Source organism: Epinephelus moara, chromosome 2 (genome assembly GCF_006386435.1).
Source record: "Epinephelus moara isolate mb chromosome 2, YSFRI_EMoa_1.0, whole genome shotgun sequence".
Taxonomy (NCBI): domain Eukaryota; kingdom Metazoa; phylum Chordata; class Actinopteri; order Perciformes; family Serranidae; genus Epinephelus; species Epinephelus moara.
The window spans coordinates 5,650,773-5,674,480 of NC_065507.1; the positions used below are offsets into that span (position 1 = coordinate 5,650,773).

General features: G+C 41.6%; 1 protein-coding gene across 2 annotated transcripts; it reads right to left on the reverse strand.

Moving 5' to 3' along the window:
* Positions 1 to 805: 805 nt before the first annotated feature.
* zbtb44 (zinc finger and BTB domain containing 44) lies at positions 806 to 20,604 on the reverse strand. Of its 2 annotated transcripts, none has more exons than XM_050056890.1 (6): positions 19,444 to 20,604; positions 15,101 to 16,204; positions 14,286 to 14,370; positions 12,172 to 12,323; positions 9,790 to 10,090; positions 806 to 2,658 (listed from the first exon to the last, which is right to left on the reverse strand). In XM_050056890.1, exons 2-6 carry the CDS (start codon positions 16,164 to 16,166, stop codon positions 2,256 to 2,258), a joined length of 2,007 nt encoding a protein of 668 aa, XP_049912847.1. In that variant the 5' UTR covers positions 16,167 to 16,204; positions 19,444 to 20,604; the 3' UTR covers positions 806 to 2,255. The 2 variants fall into 2 exon arrangements, with proteins under 2 accessions (XP_049912847.1, XP_049912858.1); XM_050056901.1 differs by having other exon boundaries at positions 2,491 to 2,658; positions 10,007 to 10,090.
* Positions 20,605 to 23,708: the final 3,104 nt, after the last annotated feature.

Below are 23,708 nucleotides of genomic sequence, written 5' to 3' on the forward strand. Positions count from 1 at the left end.
CAAACAGACGTTAAAACTGAAAATAAAAGCCGTCTGACAAACAGGCCGAAGTTCAACTGGGATGAAATGCTACATTATTATTATCTTAGAGCCCATTTGGGAATGTTCAGGGTTCACACACGCTTTCATGGACACAATTTCAGGACTTTTCCATGACTTTTCAAGGACTTCCCATGACAAACACCACCACACTACGTCACATATACAAGTAACGTCTAAAAGCAGAAGGTTTGGAGTCATGGAGAATGAGGACCTTGTTAGTTTTCAATTTGTATAAAGCATCAGTTAAGTTGTTTGAGTTAATTTGCCTTACTCGACGTTACATGTCCTTCGATGTGACTATTCCACATCGCAATGCCGATGCTGAAACGAGAGCTACGTCATGCCCACGGCTAACTTACATATAATAAATTCACCATTATATTACTTAATGTGGAAGGTTATCCCCAGAAACCTATTGTAACAGTTATCTCAAGGCAACTGAATCGAACGCAACTGGACTTAGTTTTGTCTTAGAAGACGTTTCACCTCTTCATCAGTTCATGTTTGTCTCACTAGGCTGGAACTAGTCTGACAAACTGGTGTGGAAACAACCCAGGTGTTTAACCTCTGAGGAGGTCTCACAAGGCCAATGATGTCATTGGTTCGTTAGTGCTCCAATGGTGTGTCAACGACCACCGTCGCAGCAGGAGTTTCAACGACCGTCGTTGACACACCTTTGGAGCACTAACGAACCAATGACATCATTGGCCTTGTGAAGACCTCCCCAGAGGTTAAATACCTGGGTGCTTCCACACTAGTTTGTCAGACTAGTTTCAGCCTAGTCAGACAAGCATGAACTGATGAAGAGGTGAAACGTCTTCTAAGACAAAACTAAGTCCAGTTGCGTTCAATTAAATTGCCTTGAGATAACTATGACCTGGATAAATGAGAATATCCACCTGTCTACTGTAACAATTAATTTCATTACAAACAATTGAATTCCAAAAGTTTTTTCCAAAACCTTAAATGATTTTTGTACTAATTCCGACTTTTCCAGGCCTTGAACATAGGATTGTGAAACGGTTTTCCATGACCATGGGAACCCTGAATAAACCACCGCGCTCCAAATTTGTGTGTATCACATAAATTTCCGTCTTATTTTATGATCTACTGGGTTGGATTTTGAAACCAAAGCTGCATCAGTGCTGATCCAAGTTTTACTAAACTCCTTGCGTTTAGTTTTTTTTGGAGATGTGAGGTTTGATTTAACAACAGTGTTCATTTAAAAAGTTAGAAGAAAAAAAAAATCACTTGTAATAGGTCAGAAAAATGATATACTGCACAAACGTCTTAAGGGAATACTCTGTCAATATAATTTCAAGTTTTAAACATTTAAAAAATGAAATGTACTGTGTTCATGTAGATAAAAAGAAATGCACATACACACACCAGACATATCATATTTCACAACACCCAACATACACAGCATTCAAATAGTAAAACTACAGTACAAGCTATTGCAATATAGATAATATTGACATTTAACAGTTTGCCTATAGCGACGGCACTGAAGGAATAACACAGTCTCTGCCCATACAAACTAGCATTATCACTACAAATGAAATACAATGTTTGTTTTTTTTATATTTAGCTCAGTTTGCAAAGACTTGATTTGTCACTGTTGGCAAAGTCAAGACCTCTTTTTCCTCTACACGTTGCTTTGTTACAATGGGAACTCTCAGGCACTTTCCATAAGTTGGGCAAGGCTTGGATTTAACAGACCTCAAATTGGCTAAGACAGAAATGACTTTAGATAGTGCTGCGTTCACGTCATATGGGAAAAATAACAACCTTCCTAAAAATGACTCTTGAAAAATACTGTTCACTAGCTTCACTTGAAAAATACCACTTTGAAACTCAGGCCTGGTGTTGGAGCGAACCTACTGAAATCTCACGGCACCAACAGAGAGATTGCTTCAGTCAAGTTTCGGGGGAAATGATTTCAGAGAAAACAAAGAAACGTATCATTTACTTTGCTGGATTTGGTTTGTTCTAAAACAAGAAATCAATAAGTGCAATCTGTGTTGCATGTGGAAAATCATCATCAAGGCAACTGAAGTCTTCAGAAAACTTGGCGTCTTGATGGCTTCACATGAGGTTTCAACATGTCCACGCATCCGAGTTGTCCCTTACAGCCGCTGGGGCGTCTCAACACATATTCCCATATGACATGACTGCAAAATAAGACATGATGGGCAAGTAGAAGGCTTGAATCACTCGATGGTAATGGAAGCCAGCTCCTTGGCCTGGGCATGCTGCTGCTCTTCTTCAAACACCTCCGGGGAACTGCCTCCTACACTTGTGTCCATCTTGGTCTCCTCTGTCATGGCGGCCCTCTCGTCGGCGTCCATCTTGAGGGAGGCTGGGGCTTCCAGGGGGTCCAGGGGCTCGGGTGAAAGGAAGCCGGAGGAACTCTCGCAATTCTGGGTAGAGGAGGAGACCTGGGAGATGACGGGCATCTGGACTGAGGAGGAGGACGAGGCTGCAGTGGTGGTGGAGGTGGAGGTGCTGCCCGGGTAGACGGGGTGATGTTGGGACTCCTCTAGCTCATACTGGACTCCCAGCGCCTCCTCCTCTTCCTGTACCTGGCTCAGGTAGTCGGGCACGAGGAAATCACTGCAGTGACGAAGACAATGAGAGGAGTTCAATGTCCGGTCGTTTACTACCTCATGTTTGCTTTAAACTGCACATGTTGACAATTTAAAACATTTTCACAAACATACATGAGACAGAAACACAGATTTCTATATCAGAGAGAACTGATAACTAGAACCTGATCAGTAAAAACACTGTCAAACTGTGATGTTTAATGTCTTCAGGAATCATTATCTAAGTAAGTTATATTGTTGTCCCCGTTGTTTGGCTGTCTTTTAACAGAATGCCTCAAAATATAAGAACAAGTGTGATGATGTTTAGTGGACTGACAGACCTTAGGCCGAGTTGGGATACAGCTGGGTTCAGACAGTTTAAATTTTAACTCTAACCAGAGAAGCAGAGAAGACAGAAGGAGATGGTGATGGCTGGATGGCAACCCAAGACTTGCAAAACTCTTGTGAGCAGCTTCATAATTTTCTTGTCTCATTTTATGGTAGGAGAGTGACTAGGGCTGGGCGATATAATGTACGATAAATGTATGATATATCGATCTATTTTAGAGCAAGATATAAATTTAGACAACACCGTTTATATCAAGATAGCGGGTGCAGTTACATGATGGCTTCTCATTCGGAATTAAATAAATCGGAATAAAATCATTCGGAATTAAAGTCTTTCCAGGTAGTTTACATGGGAAATATTCATTCCGAATGAGGGTTTACACAGGAGATCAGTTTAATCGCCTTCATTCGGGTCCGCGCAAGGTTTGGGGCAGGGAAGGTTTCTGATTGGATAGGGGGCGGGGCTGAAATTGTGTGTTTACGTTTACTGAAAGAAAACATTGTAGTCCTCGCTCCGGATAACAAGATGCTTGACGACGCCGTTCTTAGAGCCTTTTTCGGGCTTGTTTTGCTTATATTCTTGAAGTAGCAGTACGGCAACAACCTTGTTCTGCTAATGCTTCATCTGTTGAGGAGGAGAAGGGAGGTAGAAGGTCAAAGAAGGGAGATAGAAGACCGTGCTGTGGCGAATGGAAACCGGTGAGTGCAATGAGTCCGACTGCTCTATCTCAGCCCGTTGCTATACGCGCTATATACATCACCGCGTCAGAAGGGCAAGGAAACGAGCATGCGCAGAAAGACCGGAATGAACTTAAAGAGGAATGAGTGTATACAAGTGTGAGAAATTCTTTCATTCAGAATTAGAAACGGAATATTCCAGCCCCTTATATCGGATTGAATTTTCAATCACATTGGCCATTTTCATTCCGAATTAGGTGTTTACAAGATCACTTTTAATAGGAATGAACTTTCAATCTAAATGAAAAGGGCATTAAACTGTCCATGTAAACCTACTCAGTGTCAAGTTGCCTTACACAACACATACCAGTGAGCATCTCTCCTCTCTCACAAGTTCTTCATCAACACTCAGAGACACAGAGCTGCTCCTCTGTTTAATCTGTCTCTTCATTTGTCTACAGTGTGACTTCGGTCTATAAGTTGCATGTGCTACGCTAAATCAGTCTGTGAGATGAATGAAGTTACCGCAATAGTACACGTACACGACAGCGCTGCACTACTAGTTTCTTCCTGGTGGTTGTAGTCTATTGTGTGACACTGAGTCAGCGCCTGTTTGCAGGCGACAGATCGGTTTAAAACATTCAGCGACAGACGTTTCATATACAAGACGTGTATAACGCGGACAAAGTGTCTCTCGCTCCTTCCCTCCTTCAGCCACTCTGTTGATGCTCTGTGCATAAGTAAGATTAACAGCCTAAATAAATAAAAAGATTTAAATCATTTTCCAGCCCTTGATTAATTTGAGAGGCCACAGAAAACAACTTTAACTCCCTCCACAAAGATTTTTAATTGTTTCAACCCTGCTTGATACCTTTATACTCATGTTATAGTTTAGTGTCCTGTGCTGCAAACCTTTAAACATTTAAACTACTTGTTGAAAACATGAAAAGTCTGAAAACTGTGCAGCACATCATTAAACTGTTTTTCACCATTTCTGTGTCCAGGATTTTTTGTGTGGGCGTAACAGCATACCCGGTGACGCACCGGAGTCGTCCTTAACATAACCTCTTCCCTACTATATAAATATTACGTCACCACTGAATTAAGAGCGCATAGTATCAGTGTTGGTTCTTGCGCCCACCGTGCGTCAGCGGTGAGTTTGCTACGTGCCACAAGCTCTCCGAGTTCTTTTAATCTAATAAATAAGTCAATAAACATCTCCGTTAAATGACACAATCATATAAACACAAGTCAAACAGACGTCACTGATGTACCTTTCACTCTCTCAGCCTGAAACAAACAGTGAAACCGAAGAGGCTCTAAACGCCAGACCCGTGGTTATCGGAAGATCTTCTGTTTCTGGTCTGGCAGTGGCGTTATTAACCATCTTGCAGTGAGCTAGCTTAGCATAGCTGCCTCCCAGTGTGTCTTACTGTAGTATAATGTTTTGGTTTGGGGAGAGGAGGGGCAGACAGCACGCTGCCTGTTCTGTCGCGTGCTGCCTTGTTGAGCACAGTGGCACTGAGAACATTATATTGAACACAGTTTAAGATGTAGATCTTCCACATTTAGTGAGACAATTTAATTTTTATTTTGCACAGGTACAAAAAGCACTTGGTTAGGGTTTGAATAGAAAGGATTTAAGTGATCGCTTGAAACATGAAATCTTGCCAGAGTTTTTGCAAATCTGGGGTTACCATCGAGACAAGGAGACTTTGTTCCAAATAAAATATGGCTTATCTGAAGGACCAAAACTAATTTCATTGAATTAATGTTAATAATAATGACTGTAACATCAAGTGTAGCATATCATTTCAATCTAGACCAGGATTTAAATAAACTGCTACTCCTTCCTAATCCCAATCCCGATCCCCCCTCTCCATCCCTACAACGTAACTCCATCTCTTCTGTTATGTCTTTTGGTTTGGTTGAGTTTTGTGTCTCTTAGTTATTGTCTTTTGTTTATCAATTCAACTGTCTGGAAGATAATAATACATTTTTTTTAAAGAATTCAAAACTCCAGCAACACTTAGAGTACACAGAACAACTTCATCGTAGGATCAAAAGGTTTTGGCTTGAGCCCTTTATCAGGGTCAAAATGATGAAGGAAACATTGCAGTACATTTCTCATCCATTTCAGTCAGGAGCCCAAATATCTAGAAATATATATTTATACTATTTCATTAGAGCAAGATGGTGCGCATTTATTAGCATATTAGCGTGCATTTATAAGCATGCTTTTGTGCAGATGATGGTGCAATACAACAAATAAATGTTCACCATCTTGCTCTAATAACAAAATAGTATAAATATGTACATCCTGGAATTTATGGTCTGCAAATGTGTGTGGACCTGCACGCTTCCAGACTGCTAGACCTTACCAACAAACTAAAGTACACAGAAAGGTGCAAGTTATAAACTGCAGGGATCAGTGGGAGACGGAGGAATATGGCAAAGAAGATGATCATTAAACAGAGTGCTGGAGAATGGATATTACAGACTGTCTAAATGAATCAGACACTTAAATTTTCAAGATAACTGAACCAAATGTAAGACTGATGGTAGAAATACAGTGTTATATTCAGTGGTAGGTTTAAAGATTTGTAACATCAGAAATGTGGAGATCTTGAATCAAAATAAAGATAAATGAAATTAGATAAATATTTGCAGGAATTAAAGGCTCACAAATTCAAATTTAAGACAATTTAATGACTTTTAAGGCCAAAAATTTATAAAATTTAATTCAAAAAGTTTTGTTTGATTAAAGTAAAAAGAATTTGTCACTCTTTGGTTTAACAGCTGGTGTCACTGAAGGTTGATACCTGAGACTAAGCTGCCTCTAGTGAAGGGTTATCATGTTTGAATATCACCTACAGACAGATTTTTCAAAATACCAAACCAGAATCTGCCATCTTGGGTGGTACCAATTAGTGCAAATGGCCACAACAGGCCTAACTGAGGAATCTAAGATGCACTGGCAACAACTTTTTGTGATGGCTTAAGTGTAATTAGTGGGTTAGGGTGGTTGTTTCCATTAAATGTTGCCAACATGTTTAGTGGACCAGAGGATTATGTGTCAATACAAATGCCTCATATAACACCCAATTAGAGAAACGCACATGGATAAACAACCATCTAACATCCACTAACACTGAGATGAGTGTTGCCTTAACTCTTAGATGAATTTTGAATATATACGCTTATGTATTCCCAGCCTGGCTCGGGCCCTCCTGCTCTTCATGTGACAATACTCTACACAATTACAGTTTAACTCCTAGGTCCTTTAAAATGTGTGACTGCACAGTGTGACCATGGCTGTATGTATCAGAGTCCCCTGTCCTGCAACTTAACATGTACAGTAGGGATGCACGATATATATCTGTCCCATAAATTATTGGCTGATATGGGGACATTTTCATACTAATGCATTATTCCGATAACTAAAATCATAGCCAGTAAATAGCGCCGATAATACGAAGCCAGACTGCTTTCATTGACTTAAAGCTGCAGTAGGTAGAAAGCCTGAAAACGGTTGATTTTTGAGTCTTATGTCGTTCGTCTCCGCCCTGAGCCCCTCCTACCAGACGAGCACGGGAGTATTTTATCCTACTTGGTTCTATTTCTCCCTCAGCTCTCCCTCACCGCGCAGCAGCCCGCCCCATCCTTCCCTCGCGGCCCTGCACATATATCCCCGAGGCTCGGCTCTCCCTCTCCGTGCAGCAGCCCTCCCCATCCCTCCCTTGACCACTTGATTTACATTATGCTTAGAGGATATTGTAAAATTTTTACTCAATTATACCAAAACAATGTTGCCTACTGGAGCTTTAACAAGGGCAGCATCTACACACCTGACATGGTGGGTGGCGGTGCACGTACCTTTAAACTTGGTTTGTGAGCTGCCAATAAACACAGAGAAGAACAACAACTGCAGCATGATGTCAGGAGGGCAAAACATGTCGCAGTGTGAACGTCTTTCACGGTTCCAGAGGAAGACAACAGGATTGCGCCGAGGGTCTGATCTCTGACCTCCTGACACAGGTTAGACACAGCGCTGAAGGACCAGTGTTAACACGAGCTAATTAGCAGCAGCGGATACTATCCAACACCAAGATTTTAAAAGGCTCGACTCTGTTGTTAAATTTATTAATAACCGCTAGCCATGTTATGCTACAGTTAGCAATTATCTGTATCTGTGTCTGGACCTTTACGCTCTGCCATTTCTCTTCTAATCATCACGCTGTAACCGGTGACAGGCTGTTATGATACCACAACTATCACACAGTCACATATATGGAGTTTTTTTAATCGAGCTGCAAGCGTCACGTAGGTTTACATTACCGAAGCTTATATGACAAAATCAAGTCACTAAAAGAGTCTGAGAAGTCTGAGGCTGTTCATAAAACATTCAGGACGCCACAGTTTATTCCACACTACTGAAGCTGCTCCTCTTTTTGGAACCACCACGAGTAATAATAATTACACATTCAGCCATGTTTGTTGTTGTCGTGGGTAACAGTATGACGTTAGAAAAATTACGTTAAAAAATTACACCATTAATATCGTGAACGAGATGGTATGATACACCCCTGGTCTCTCCTTACAGAAACAGAGAATTAAACACTAGGCTCCATAATCTCCCTCTGTCTTACCATTAACTATAAATTTATTACTGGTTAAAAGTCATTTTACTTTCACATCTTTGTATTCATTATGTTCATCTGTAGTGTAGGGTTATATGGGTGCAGGCATAGTGAGAGTAGGCCTGATTATTGGCAGGTATGGAAAAGTCACCACTGTTATCTGTATTTGTTCACACCAGTGATGTCAGTCAGGTTTGGTTAGGTCAGAGCTATGGAATATTTTCTCACTACATCGTAGCCTTTCTTGCCCTCAGGTGAACTTGAACTACAGGTTATACACTTCTCTTTAAAGTACAAAAATGTGAAGTTATCGGTTAGAAGCCATGAGAAGCAGGTAGACATCGGTTATCATGATCACTTGAAAGAAAATCCATATCGGTGCATCCCTAATGTACAGACTATGAAACACAGCAGAACACAGAGCTCAGTATCCAGAGTAAATAGTTAAGGTCAAGTGTAACTGTCCTCCGAAGCACAGACGACAGCTGAATGTGACATACTGTTCTGCAAATCAGCAACTCCCCGGAAAAAAGAATACAGCATAGTTAACATATCTTTTTATGTGAAGACTGAGGATGGCAGTTAAGAGTCTGACTGGTTTGCCAGAGAATTTTCCACACTGTTATGATCTCAGGCGTAGACTTTCTACTATAAAACTCTTGAGGAGTCAATGGCCCATTTGAGTCCTGCCGACCTGTGAGGGCTTGAGTTGATTAAGAAGTGGAAAAGTCTGGGAAATAAAAACACTCTTCCACTTTATAAAGACACTGTGTTCTGACTTTCACGAGGCTGTGCGGGCAAAGCTGCTGATAAAAACAAACAACCCACTCGTTTGGTTGAAACAAAAATGATTTAAGTTGTGTTTTGCAGCTATTGTAAGGTCCAACGTTTGAGAGTGTTTGAAAGGTGAAGGTGTTTCCCTCATGAGCAAAGAGCAGGACTACACAGTGAGTGATTTAAACAACACTAAAGGTAAGGTAAAGCTAAGGTGTTTTTGTTTCCAACTGGGCAGTGTATTCAGAAAACCTAACTCATTTCATATTGTGTGCTTGACTTCATCCTCACATCTCATGGAAATTCATAGTATTTACCATCTCTTTGCAATGTTAAAGGAATGATTCAACATTTTGGGGGAAACACTTATTCACTTTCTTCCTGAGAGTCACATGAGATGACTGATAACACTCTCTGAGTGGTATTATCCTCTTATTTAACTCTTGGGAAGAAAATGAATAAGCCTATTTCCGAAGACGTCAAACTATTCCTTTAAATCAGTGAAATTAAAACTCCCCAATAAATGCAGTCAAATACTTCAGGTACACTTGATCAGAGCATTCGAATCAATTGCAATCATCTCAAAACAATTCTACACAACCAAAGTCATCAAAGGAAAAACGATCAAATGAACCTCAGGTATTAGAATCTGAACTGAATTGTCTGATCCAGGTGAGATCTGAGTAAATGATGGGGGTCAGCGTCCCCAGACTCCTCACCTGCTCTGGAAGTAGTTTGCTAGTTCGGATGCCTCATGGTTCAGACTCCTCAGGTGTACAATTAAATTGCCAGAGTTGGTGAACATGGCCCCGCACGTTTTGCACTCGTAAATCCGCGGCTTGCGGATTATGTGTCGGGAGACCCTCATGTGGTGCTTATATTCACCGAAGGACGTGAATGTGGCGCTACAAATCTGGCACCGGAAACAGCGTTTACCTTCGTGCTTCAGCCGATGCATCTTTAGGGAGTAGGCCCGTGTGAACTTTTTCCCACAGCGGTCACACTGGAAAGGCTTAATGCCTGGGGGGAGAAAAGAAAAATACTGAGTTCAGTTGATCTGTGCATTAGCATCACCGAGAAGCAACATCTGGGGCTCAAACTGCAGTTCCTCGAAAATGTAAAACAACACATGCTGATGTGTGGTCACCTTTTTTCTCTAATAACATAAGATCCATACATTCAGGAGGTTTTCATCACCAGCCAAATTATCCACAGAGGTCTCTTCCTCTCCAAAACAAACAGACCAGGTGATTTAAACCACCAGAAACACCAGTGTGTTTAATGTTCTGTAGATATAACTCGGTGGAGAAGCAGCGGTTGTGATTTAGTACCCTTTCAATCTCAGGACATTTGCTGAGCTACCAAACCTGTTTTCCAATTTCACTTAACTTATGATGTAACAAAATATTTGAAATGCAAGATGTGTTGTAATATGAGTGAAGAGTGCCAGCACGATAGTTTGTACAGTGTCTTCATGAGCTAAAAATAACTGAGGACAGAACATCCAAAACATCTTATAATAGGCATGCTTTCAATAGTTCCCTCGAAATTTCCTAATACGTAAGATGCACAGCCTGTGAATGGGTTTCTCCCCCTAAGATACATTGTTTACTTTTTTTGAACATCGACTCACAGTGGATGTAAATTGGCGTTTTTTTTCTTCCCTATGAGACATTGAAAAAGACGTAAATCTTAATGTGACAAATTGATCCAAATAAATACAAATGCCCAAAAAGCCTTTACTATAATGCATCATAGAGAAACTCTGAAGTTACATATCATACAGAGAGTGTTACAGGTTTAGGGAGTACCGATACATGTGCAGAAAAGTTGTATGAAGCCTTCTGTGTCTCCAGAGAGAGCTGTATGAAGTCTAATAAGTGATGTCAATTGAGTCAGCGTGAGTGGGGCTGAGAACTACTAGTCTAAAAAGGCATAATACACCCAAATTTCCCATGTGACTGTTAGTGGACAAGTGGCATTATGGTACTGGGTTTTGATAAGTTAAAATGCCTGGAATGTATTTGACTTTTCTTTTTTAAGACCCAGACACACCAAACTGACTTCAGAGAACTAGTGGCAATGAAGGCCCCCTGCTGCCTCGCTTGAAGTAGCCGTGACTCAACCAAAAAGTGGCACAAGAACACACCGCAAAGACTACGACCGACGACCAACCAGCACGTACATTCTGTGCCTGTGTGAGAGGAAATAACTCTCCACACCGGCAGACGGCGGTCGTCTCTAATTGTCATTCAGAAAGGGAAACTGAAAGACCATCTTGATGCTAGTTAGCCAGTTAGCACTTTAACAATACAATCCAGTGCTGAAAGAACAGAGTATATTTACCGTGCGCCAGTGAACAACAACGCAAAATGTCACAAAACGTTTCTTCTAAAGAGCTCAGTGACTAAAGAAAAATAATTTATCTTGTATAACAAGTTTGTTTTGGTCTCACTCCCTCTTGATGTTAGCTCTTTGTTTACCTTCCTCACTTCCGTTTCTCTTCTCGTGCACTGAGCTGAACTGCCAATCAGAGTGATTTCATTCACCGGCGGTCCTGACGCCCATTAAACATGCTGAATTGGGCAAAAAAACGCAGACAGAGGCCAACAAGGGGTAACAGTGCGGGACACACTGCACCAGCTAGGGCGACAGATGCTCACCAACGGCCCAACATTGACTGATGGCCAATTGTCGGCTTGGTGTGTCAGGACATTTAAACTCCATTTTGAGTCAGTTAAAGGAGTGAAATGCTAAATGCTAAATTAAAGTACTCATCTAAACATCTTTTTATCGTCCGTTTGTTCTTAGAATCTGCAAAATGTCCGGTATTGGCCAAATGTATTAACATCTCTGACATTTGTCTGTCTTTCTATTGATCTGGGTCAAATAAGGTGATTACATCAACTATATTTATCAATGTCGTAATACAATAAAATGTGAAAATGTCCCGGGGCGGCTGAATGTGGGTGAATGAATACTTGTTTAGACACGGCTTGTGATCTAGTGTTTCTAACATAAATTAAACAAGATGATGTCACACTCTGAAGTTGCCCAAGGTAATTTCTCAAAGCTTGATTCAGTTTGAAGTTTCCACGTACCGGAGTGTATCAGCATGTGCTGCTTCAGGTTTTGAATGCGTGTGAATCTGACTCCGCAGGTTGGACACTGGAAGGGCCTGTCGGGGCCATTGGTGCCAGGCCTGGCTGAGGGGCTGATATAGAGGTGGTATGGATACTGAATACCTTCTAACCTGAAACACAAAGAGAGGAAACATCAGAGTGATATTCATACAGGGACAGATTCATTTTTCAACATTAACTAAGAGCACATACAACTTAAATACTTAAAAATGTTTATTCTCATGACAAGATAATAACTCTCCAAGATTAATCTGCTTGTCTACTTGCATATGTTTTTAGGAGAAACGGGACCACTATGATTTTTAAGTCACTGTTATACTGAAAGAACTAGAAATACCACCTCTGCACACCAGTCAAGTTGCTTTTACAGTTTACATCCATGTCTGTGAAAACATGGTGGCTTCACACACATCTTCCCCCCTGCAGCACAGTTCCTAGGTGGACACCCAAGATCAGGATCACCAATTCAGTGTCTGACGTCTGACCTCGTGAATAACGGCCAGAAAAAATGTATTATATGGAGCATTATGATGTCACAATGACCTTTGAACACCAAATTCTGTGCAGATACTCATTGCAAAACAGAAGTGTGATATATTTTAGAGTGTGAATTTTCTATCCCATGAACAAAAGTAGAAACAAACATCACATTACGCACCAATCAACCCGAAATCACCCTCCCACCCACCTTCCCGAATGTCCTAGTTGTCTATTTGAGTTAGAGAGTTAATATAGGAGAGAGGGGTCACAAGTTTTGTGGAATCTTTTCACAGATCCTCTGACCGTGTACGTGATTTTTTCTAGGTGGAGAAAAGACATTAAATCCTTTAACCAAGAAGTTGTGCCAGGGGGGGTCAGGGCTCTTCAACTGTAGCAATATGCGCCATTTGGCTATGAGGGCATCAAATGCACCAAAATCAGCTTGGTATTTAGTTAGCCTGCCCTCAAGAGGAGACACACCAAAGACAGCAGTAAGAGGACATAGACTCGGTTCATTCTTGAGTCCAAGTGGATGTTTGTGCCAGATTTGAGAAACCTCTTTCAAGGCCTTCTGGAGATATCACGTTCATGAGAATGAGACGGATACAGATGGACGAACAACCCGAAATCATAAAAACATTTACTTTGACATGTCAAGAAACTAACTCTACAAGGGTAATCTCCTTGCATGCTTAGAGGCCATAGCTAGAGAGGTTTAAGGGGCCAAAGGGTTCACTATAAATTATGTCAAGTGACCACTGCGGGCCTTTCTAAAACTCACTCCCACTCTGTCTTTGAGTGTCACTCTGACACAGCTGAGAGGATAGGTGTAGAGCATAAACACAGCAGCAAGCTTTGGGACAAACTTCCCTCTCTGGGGCGGAAAGAGGAACTGTCGTAACTTTTCGTAACCATGCAGAAAAACACAGCTTAATCCAATTCTATGTTCTTCAGATGTATTTGTAGCACTCATATTTAATTGTCTGCATGACAATAGGTAGTTTGAGCAGGTTACGTTTGTAAGGGTAGTCGATGAACTTTATTTGTACGGAGGGTCTTACATGACGAACTCAATACAGCGTTGCACATGGTCAGTAAGACAACATCAGTGCAGACTCGCTGTTGGAGGGTTTTGTAACTCACTTCCACTCCTCACTAGTTGGTTTGGGACGGCACTCAATGTGGCGGACCCTGCGTGAACGGAGTGAAAGTGGATCAGGAGAGGGTGCAGGGGGCAGTTTGGGAAAGGCCCGACATTACAGAGAAAGCTGTAAGATGTTTTATAACACTTGTTTAACACTGTGAAGTTGGTAATGATGGTGATGTGCGTCAGATTGGTTGATGTTCATGGATTTCCCGTTAAATGCCACGTTACCTTCCACATAAAATCTATCACTCATGTTTGTGGCTAGAGGCTTCCAGCAACCTGCATTCTTCATATTATAGTTCATCATGTCTCTGACATTTCAACATGACATCAAAATTTATGATCTAAACAGGTGTGGCTCAGACACACAGTTATGAGGTTTACGTCTAAATATTCTTTACTGCTTACAACGTGCCTCGCTGCAAGTTGTAACAGACCACGATACCTTTCATCGTCTTCCGCGTGGCCTCCAGTGTTAGAGGTGCTCTGCATTGACGGCAAGCCCTCAGACACTCCTTCATCCATCGACCCTGGAGAGAGGAAGAAAGAAAATTACTAATGTGTGGCTGTCTGCTGAACACCTGACGACAGACTAAAGTCTACAGCATGGTGGATGGGGGTGGCCTGCAGGTCTTTGGGGGCTGAAAACAGCTTTAAGGATGGACGCCGCTAGATTCAAACTCACTGTGCAATTTAACCGTGATGGAAAAAAATGCATGTGTTTTAATTTTTCTTTTCATTAAAAGGTCTGAGGGAGGCACGTTTTACAAAGCAACACAGCGCTAACTGGGTCAGGACGCAACCTCTGTCATAACAGTGATAGATACAGTAACACTGATGTGTGATTGAACTTCATCCATGGAACTACTTAAGATGTCCCTTTCCCCCTAGTAACTACCTCTCTCACGACAGAAGTGTAGTTTACAAAGGTGGCACATTTATCATCAAAATTCTTCGTCATTCTTTTATACAGAGTCCTTGATTTCACAAAGACATGCTGGTCTCATGTCTAAGGAGCAGACATGAATTTGGTGGCAGAAATAACGATTGTTACACATTTCATCAGCTGGAGCTAGTAAGCTAATGCTAAAACTCCATAAGCTGAGTGAATAGTCTGCCTGCAGCTGTTTGTTTTTTTTCAATTATTTTTTTTTGACAAACAACTTATAGAGTCCTCAATAGTTTTTTAAGTTAAGCGGTCAATTTGAAATGCTTTGGATCATTTAAATGGAAAGAAATATAAAAGGAGTCTAGTCCCACCTATAGAGGAGGACTGTGGACTGATGAGGAGCTCCTCCTGGACCTGTTCACTCCCTGGCACCGTCTGCTGGTCACTCAGTGAGCTCTGGGAGGCACTGACCGGCTGCGAGGACGCCTCTTGGACCTCCTCATCACTGAGACGCTCCACCTTCACCCTCACATCTTCTTCCTCTGCCGGCACTGGCGACGACACCGCTTTAGAGCTCTCACACGTTAGGAAGTCACTGAGCCGCCGGCCGACTACCACCTCCGAGGTCCCCGGGGTGCCCTGCTCTAAACAACGAGGGCTCTCCGGGAGCTTTGATTTGTCTGAGTGGAACCTCCTGTCGATACCGAACGGGAAAGTCCATGGGAAGGCCAGGGAGGACTCCACGGGCTGGGCTGTGCTGTCTGAGAAAGAAGGGGATGGGTTGGGGATCTGAGGGGAGGTGGTGACCATCTGTGTAGTGCATTTGAGCGGACTCTCCGGCGATGCCATTGTCACAAAGCTTTTGCGTTTCCGTCGCGATTCGCGGCATATAGGAACGTTTCTCTCCATCACGCTGCAGTCAGACGAAACAGGTGACACGCTGCCATCCAACGGCGTCAGGGCACAGTTTGATGAGGCGCTCTCTGGTGCTGATTCATGCGGTTTGTCTGCCGATATATTGTTATTGTTGCTGTTGTTACCCGGGCCCCACAGAATACTAGACTTCATGAACTCTGAACATGTGCTAGCAACAGCAAACATCTGCATGTAACTCGCAGCAGCCAGAACGTCGATGATATTCTCCGTGCTGATTGAGAGGGTGGACGTGTAAGCATATTCCAACAGGGGAGCGAAGCCACTGACGGTCACGTGATGAAGATCCAACACAAACTTGTCCTCCTCCTCTGGCCGGCCCACCAGTTTGGAGCGGAAGAATTCACTGCAGCAGGCCAGGACCACTTTGTGGGCCAGGAAGAGCTTGTCTTGGACCCGAATGGTGACATCACATAAGTGACCCTCGTTGCGCAAAGCGTTGAGCTTCTCCAGCATCTCCTGGCTGTGGGAGGTCGAGCTGTGGGTGAAGGTTTTGACCCCCATGTTGGAGTCACTTTATGACTGTGTACAGGAAATAGGTCCTGCAGAGAGATGGGAAAAAAACAAAGCACTTTCAGTTTTGCAAAATCTAAACCACATGAACTGTATCTCAGGAGTCAAAGATCAATTTCTGGTAGGAAAAGAAAACGTAAAGATCGTTATTCTTATGTGTCAAATCCTTCACATCATTAGTGTTTGTATAAAGCAATGTTAATGTGTCTAATGATTAACTAAACAAAATCCAGCCTCAGCAGTTAAAGAATCAGGTGTGAAATAACAGATGTGAGAGTGGACTCTCACTGAACCACTCCATTAGAAAACTAAGAAGACAAATAAAATGTCAAATAGCACTCTGCAAAACACCAGTCCCACGGTAGGGACAGGATCACATAAGGCAAGTGCATTGTGGAAGGCAGTGGGTGTAGGTAGAGAAAAATACTAAGGTCCTCTTCGAGGGGAAGGCAAGGTAAGGGGGGGTGAAAGCTGGGTAGGGAGCACGAAGGACAAAATGCCAAGTTATGTAACAACAATCAAAGCAGATGCGCAGCGATGCGAGCCAGACCCATGTGGAGGCCAGTGCACTACAGGATGCTCAGCAGCTGTCTGCGAGACATGTGGATTCTCTGAGGCATGAGATTTTCCATCAAACAAAAGCTCAAGTAAAGGGGCTCTCGCAGGGAGAGCGCACTCCCCTTTACACACACACACACACACACAGACCACAGGAAAATACTCTTGGGCTATGTTGGCCCAGTAAAGGCAAAGTGAATTATAGACCAGGGCTGCGGAGGTGCAACAGGAGAGTGCCTAGTCTGCACCAGCAAACAGGGCTGAGAGAAAAGAGCTTAGATTCCACCCTGGGGTTTTCTAAAGGCTGAAATGTCTCCTGTCGGACAGTTATTCAGCTACATGATCTCCATTAAGTTCTTCCTGACAAAGAGGAATTTAGAGTACATGAACTTGAGAGAGCAATGATGCATAATAAACAAAACGACCTGATTTTTATAAAAAAATAACACGTCTGGCATGAATTACATCTTTAAGAGAGGACACATTCATACATACACGAGTATTTTACATCAGGGTTTCCAGACATTTTCATGGACAAATTTCCAAACTTTTCCACGACTTTTCAGGGACCCATAATAATCTTTTTTTTCTTGACCCACTTGCCTGGAGTTTTTCAAATATATCAGACTTAAACTCTGCTCAAACAGAATTTCAACAAGCAGGCATATTTGATAGGGAGAAACTGAAGGCAGGGGAAAACAAATGATAAACCATACAGGATTTTAAAACATTAAACAGAAGCATATTAGAGCAACGTTACATCGACAGCTACAGAAAATAAATTTACCTTTTGTTACATTACATTGAAGGTTATTCATTAAAGATTACCGCGACAATGTCATTACACAAACAACAAAATTTGCTGACTTTTCCAAAACTTTCAATGATTTTCCACACCTGGAAATGTGAAATTCCTAGTGTGCCATGACCCTGGGAACCCTGTACAATCATGCTGAAAACTTTGCTTTAAAAAAGTAAAAACACATACATTTTGCGTCATCTTTTTCTCCTCATTCCCGGTTAAAGAATATCTTAAATATTACAGACCATCTGGTGGCTTAAAAATATCTAACTATATATATACAGGGTTCCCACACATTTTCCTGGACAAAATCTTAAAACTTTTCCATGACTTTTCATCAGGCCTGGCAAATGTTACTGGGAAATTCAATGACTTTTCCAGGTTTTCCATGACCGTGGGAACCCTGTACAATCATGCTGAAAACTTTGCTTTAAAAAAATTAAAACAAATACATTTTGCTTTATCTCTTTCTCCTCATTAAAGACAATCTCAAATCTTAAAGACCATGTGGTGGCTTAAACGTACATAAGGGGTGGAAATTATCACAGGCCCCACGATAACATTTTCTATTATCAGGATATTTAAGTCACGACACAATATTACTGCGATTTTAAATGCCATGCAATATGCTGAGTATTGCATTAACATATATTTTTATGAACTGCAAATTATGCCCCAAAGCAAAACGTTGTGTATATCTGAGATAAGTTTTCAGTTTGTTCATCTCACTTAAATCACTTTTATTACAGCAAAATGTATCTAGTGGACTGAAAATTAAATTATTTCTATTAGACTAGTAGGCTAGCAAAAGTTGAACTTGTACTAAAAATCAATACATGGCGACCATGTTTTGATAGAATAATGCCCAGCAAAGTATCTTGATACTATACTGTAATAAATAAATAGCCTGAATTGATCAAATGACTTTTTTGATAATGACATTCATGAGGAAAAAAGAACATTTTATTTAGCTTCTTGTATGTGATGACTGGATCATTTCAGTTTTTGTTTGTTTCACTTCATTAAACTGAGCACCTTTGTTTTCTTCTTTGAGTCAGACAAAATAAACTATATGAAGACATCACTGGGCCACTTGTTCTTACTTATAAATAGTTTTATATACTCACAGATCAACAGATTGATCAATGATTGTGTAACTAAGAGTCAGAAGCAACAGTTACACACTATCCCAGTTCACTACAAAATACCATGATGGCGATGGAGCAGAGGAGGCGTAGCCATCAACATGGTACTTTTACTCTGTTTACATCACGTAGGACAGTGGCCACAGGGCGCTGGGGCTCAGACAGGCTGCCACGGCTGGTGGACAGCGTGGAAACAGACGGCAGACAGCCTGTATGTATACAAGGCATGGGGGGTTAAGTGTCTGGTGAAAAAGATGCTGAACAAACATGTTTGCAACAACAATCACAGCTCAGCAAACACTAGCTAAAAGAGTCACGCTGATACGTGAAGTCAAACGGGAGATTAAAAGTACATCCGGTTTTAACTTTCAAGATAAAAGACAAGCCCACACTGAATTGCCTTTTAGCTGATGTTATTCAACACACTTGTGCTGATACATTGAGGTGACATTATGCCCTACGTTTACCTTAACTTAAATTAAACAGAAATTGATGAAAGTTAAGTAGAGAATAATTCCAATTCAATTTACTCGCTTTATTTTGAAGCCGAGTCAGCCTAATTTCCGGTTTGACCATGGATAACCCTGGATACGTCGACGCAGCACATTAGCACCGTTAGCTACGAAGCTAGCGCTAGCCGACTCAACACATCACTGTTAGCTGGTTCCCTTGCCTTTAACACCACTTATAAAACAGTGTAGCCGTATTAAAGTACACACATGGCGGACACCGTTATCCGTCAGACTGTAAGAAGGGGCTTTACCTTGTGGGATGCGGCCCGTGATGTCGGCTGGGCCTCGGGATGCGAACAGCTCAGCTGACAAAAAGCAGCGTCGGAGACAGCGGTGCGCCCTGCCGCTTCACTCCGTCCACTCACATTCCCTGCGCCTCTCCGGCAGTTGTCAGCCTGCCAGCCACCGAAAGTCACAGTTTAATTAGCGCTCACATGAATTCACATCACAGCGGGCTGAGGTTGAAAGTTTCCGAGGTGCTGTTTTCATTCCTTTGTGCTCCCCGCTGTCCTTTCTGCGCTCTATTTGTATCCCCAGAATGCACTGCGCATCTCACGGTACTGTACAGTAAGAAACAGGAAGTGTCACATCTAGCTTCATGTACAGCACAACTCACACACTGCTCACTAATTCCCACTGTTTACATACATTTATATACTGTATATGAACTTCTGTACACCTGTTAGTCTAACCATAACATGCACAATTAGAGTTTGCCTGTAAATTACTGTTCCTCATATTCTGATACAGGTAACTTGCATGTTTTAATCTATTCTCAATTTGGGGAAAAGTCATTTACACCTATCTCAATTAACTGACACATTAGAACATGTGTACATATTGCCCCAAACCCTTTTGTAATTGTCTGGGGTTGCAGCGATAGGTTTCCAGGTAGTATACCATGATACAAAGTTGAAGATTATCAAACCATCCTATTAACAAAATGGTTTCAAAATGGTTTCAAGTTGTTTTGATTATAGGTATTTGTACAACCAACAATATCCCTTCCATTCACTCCTTTAGGTGTTGTTCTGACTGATAATATTATACATTTTGTAATACTGTGATATCATGAGACCTGGGTCAGTTAACGTACCGTGAAAATGTCATACTGTTGCAACCCTATAACTGTCTAACGTTTCTTGACTTGTATCTAGTGTGATATAACTATATCCTTTTGCTGTAGAAATGAAATAATAATAACTTTATTTATATAGCACAATTAAAAACAAAGTTTACAAAGGGCTTTGACGAGCAAAGCAAAAGCAGGCAAGCAATATAACAACAGAAAGCCAAACAGTCCTACCAAACATAGGCCAGACAAAACTAGTTCAGATAAAGTTAAAACAGGAGGACAAAAAAAATGCAACAGGCAGGACACAAAATGTGAGTAAAAATGAATATGAATAAAATGACCAAAAGCAATAAAACAACAAAATAAAATAACTAAAACGTAAATAAAACGAAATAAAAAGATAACATCGCATGAAAGCAAGTCTATAAAAACGGATTTTAAGAAGTCATCGATCCTGCGAGCCTTATCTCCTCAGGAAGGTCGCTCTTAAATGGAAGGGCCCTGATGGCAAGAGAACGGTCACCTTTATATTTAAGCCTTGACTTTGGAACAACCAGAAGGGCCCCATCTGAGGATCTTAGGTTGCCAACATGCTCATATGATATCGACGTTCCTGTTATTTAGCATGGGGCCAGACCCACGTGAGCTTTAAAAGTGATCAGTGAAATCTTTAAATCAATTCTAAAATGCACAGGAAGCCAGTGGGGAGAAGCCAGGACTGGGGTGATGTGATGTCATCACGTCTTTATGAGAACACACTAGTTCTGCCTGCGTAGTTCTTACCTGTTGCAAATCTACAAACTGTATGATAGTCCTGCCATAAGTGGGAAAAATGAATAAAGTGGGCCGTTTTAAGTCGACTTTTTTATGCCTTAGTGCAGTAGCTGTGGCTGGAGGCATGATGTCCATCTATCCCATTCCCATGACCACGATATCTCAAGAACACTGAGGAAATTTGTTCAAATTTGGCACAAATGTCCACTAGGACTCAAGAATGAACAAGTTAGATTTTGGTGGTTAAAGGTCAAAAGTCAAAGTCACTATGACCTTGCATCCATCCCATTCTTTTGGAAGCGATATCTGGAGAACACTTTGAGAGAAGTTTTCTTCAAATTTGGCACAAACAGTCACTTGGACTCAAGAGTGAACAAGTTAGATTTTGGTGGTCAAAGGTCAGAAGTCAAAGTCACTATGACCTTGCATCCATCCCATTCTTTTGGAAGCGATATCTGGAGAACACTTTGAGAGAAGTTTTCTTCAAATTTGTCACAAACATTCACTTTGAGTCATGGATGAACTTATTAGATTTTGGGGGTCATACATGTATGTCAAAGGTCAAGGTTGTTGTGACCTCATCTGTCTCTTTCTCATGAACACAATATCTCAAGAACGCCTTGAGAGATTTTTTTTTCAAATTTGGCACAAATGTCCACTCGGACTCAAGAGTGAACAAGTTAGATTTTGGTGGTCAAAGGTCAGAAGTCAAAGTCACTATGACCTTGCATCCATCCCATTCTTTTGGAAGCGATATCTAAAGAACACTTTGAGAGACATTTTCTTCAAATTTGGCACAAACATTCACTTTGAGTCAAGGATGAACTGATTTGAATTTGGTGGTCAAAAGCCACCATGAGCTTGTGTCAGTCTCCATCTCATTTTGTGAAGTTCATGGTATCTCAAGAAAGCTTTGAGGGAATTTCCTCAAATGTGACACAAACGCTCATTCATTCATTCGCTAATTATGACAAAATTTCACACAAACGTCCAATAGGATAAAATGATGAAGTGATGACATTTTATATGCAAAAGGCTGGAAGTCAACTTCGCTCTGACATCGGCTGACCAAACGTCCTCTTTTGCCCGGACATGTCCACTTTTCACGTCCCGTACGGGGCGTCTGGGGTGGTTTTATAAACTGATGATAATGTCCGGTTTTCCGTGTGTTTGTGTGTGTGTGTGTTAGAATGCGGCACGGACCGCATATTTCTGTCCGAACCCGAACTGAGCCCGACATTATTTAATGACCAAAGCACTGAGTTTGTGTCACACAGTTGTTACGGTTACAGGCTATTTAACAAGCCGGGCATGCTCAGCGGAGAGGGAGACCTCCGTGTTTGAGATGGGAGCGGGAGGCGGGAGGCGGGAGGTCCGACGCTTCCAGCGAGGAGAGAGGTAGAGACAAACAGCCAATGTGTGTCTGTGTGTGTTATGTTCAGGTGTTGTCACGTAAATAACAGTGCCCAAGCAATAAAAAGGACAGACAATAGGATTTTATTTATTTTTAACACTACATTTTCACTGAAAGCTGACGGAATCCGACCCGAGCCTGAATACAATTTATAGCTACATTTTTGACCAAACCCGGCCTGACCCGTCGGGTACCGTCGGGCTTGGATCGCCACACTCTAGTGTGTGTGTGTGTCCCCTATCTATTGGGGCCTATCTGAACTTCTGTCTTTGAGATATTATTTTGTAATATAACTGAATTTTCTATCCATACATATAAACTTTAAATATATTAAAATTATAAGGCATCTTTGAGTAAACTGCGAGTATCATTTAAGTAGGCAATGTCGTGGCCGGCCGAGTGTCCTCTTTTTTGGAAATCAAAATATGGTCATCCTACTCTGACATCATAAAGTCAGAGTGAAGTTGACCTTCATGGATGTAATGTAAGTGCAACTTGGCGGGTTCGTTGAGGAATACAACTGCAAGGCGGTAATTCTAGTTTTAGTTTGTGAGGGGCAAGAGGCAGGTTCTCCCTGGACAGGTTGCCAGACTATCACAGGGCTGACATACAGAGACAGACAACCATTCACACTCACATTAGTCTAATATGTTAGATTTTATAAATAAATGTTGTCGGTGACCCAAACCAAACCAAAATCTGTATATGATATCACGTTCTTTTTGACATTTGTAACCCACTGGGTTTTTTACATCCACTAAGCTCAGTCAGCTGTGACTAGAATAAGACTGACATTAAGAGTAGGATATTAAGTCACTGCTGCTGCCTGTTAAACGGAGGTTCCTCCCTAACCACTGCTGCTGAGCACGTTTTATATGGCTGTCTTTATTTCAGATGTCTGAGCACAGAAGTTATTCCAATGTGGGAGGATTTTACTGAACATCTTAAGGGCTTTCAGTTTGTAAAAGCAGCAATGAAACCTGCCTTGCCCTGCCTTTAAAAGCTGCCTGCCCACCTAAAAGAATTCCATTAGTCTGACCCTCATTGGTGGGGTTTAGTAGCCCACAATGGTCTGAAAGAGCTCTCTGGAAAACATGGAAAACTTGAACGCTGGAATTTATTGGTCGTTTTGAAGCATGGCTCCTTCTGAAACTGCCACGATCCTTGGTATGTACCTACCAGTCTGAACAGAAGGATCCTGAACAGAAGTTATGAAGCTTTTCTGCAAAATAGAGAACAAGGTTCGCACACAA

Bases quoted from the DNA above. Each gene is read 5' to 3' on its own strand.
- zbtb44 (XM_050056890.1), bottom strand. From the start codon at position 16,166: ATGGGGGTCAAAACCTTCACCCACAGCTCGACCTCCCACAGCCAGGAG. The intron at 14,371-15,100 runs GTGGGACTAGAC...TCCTCTCTCCAG, and splicing joins TCCACAGTCCTCCTCTATAG to GGTCGATGGATGAAGGAGTG. The intron at 2,659-9,789 runs GTGAGGAGTCTG...TCGTCACTGCAG, and splicing joins GCAAACTACTTCCAGAGCAG to TGATTTCCTCGTGCCCGACT.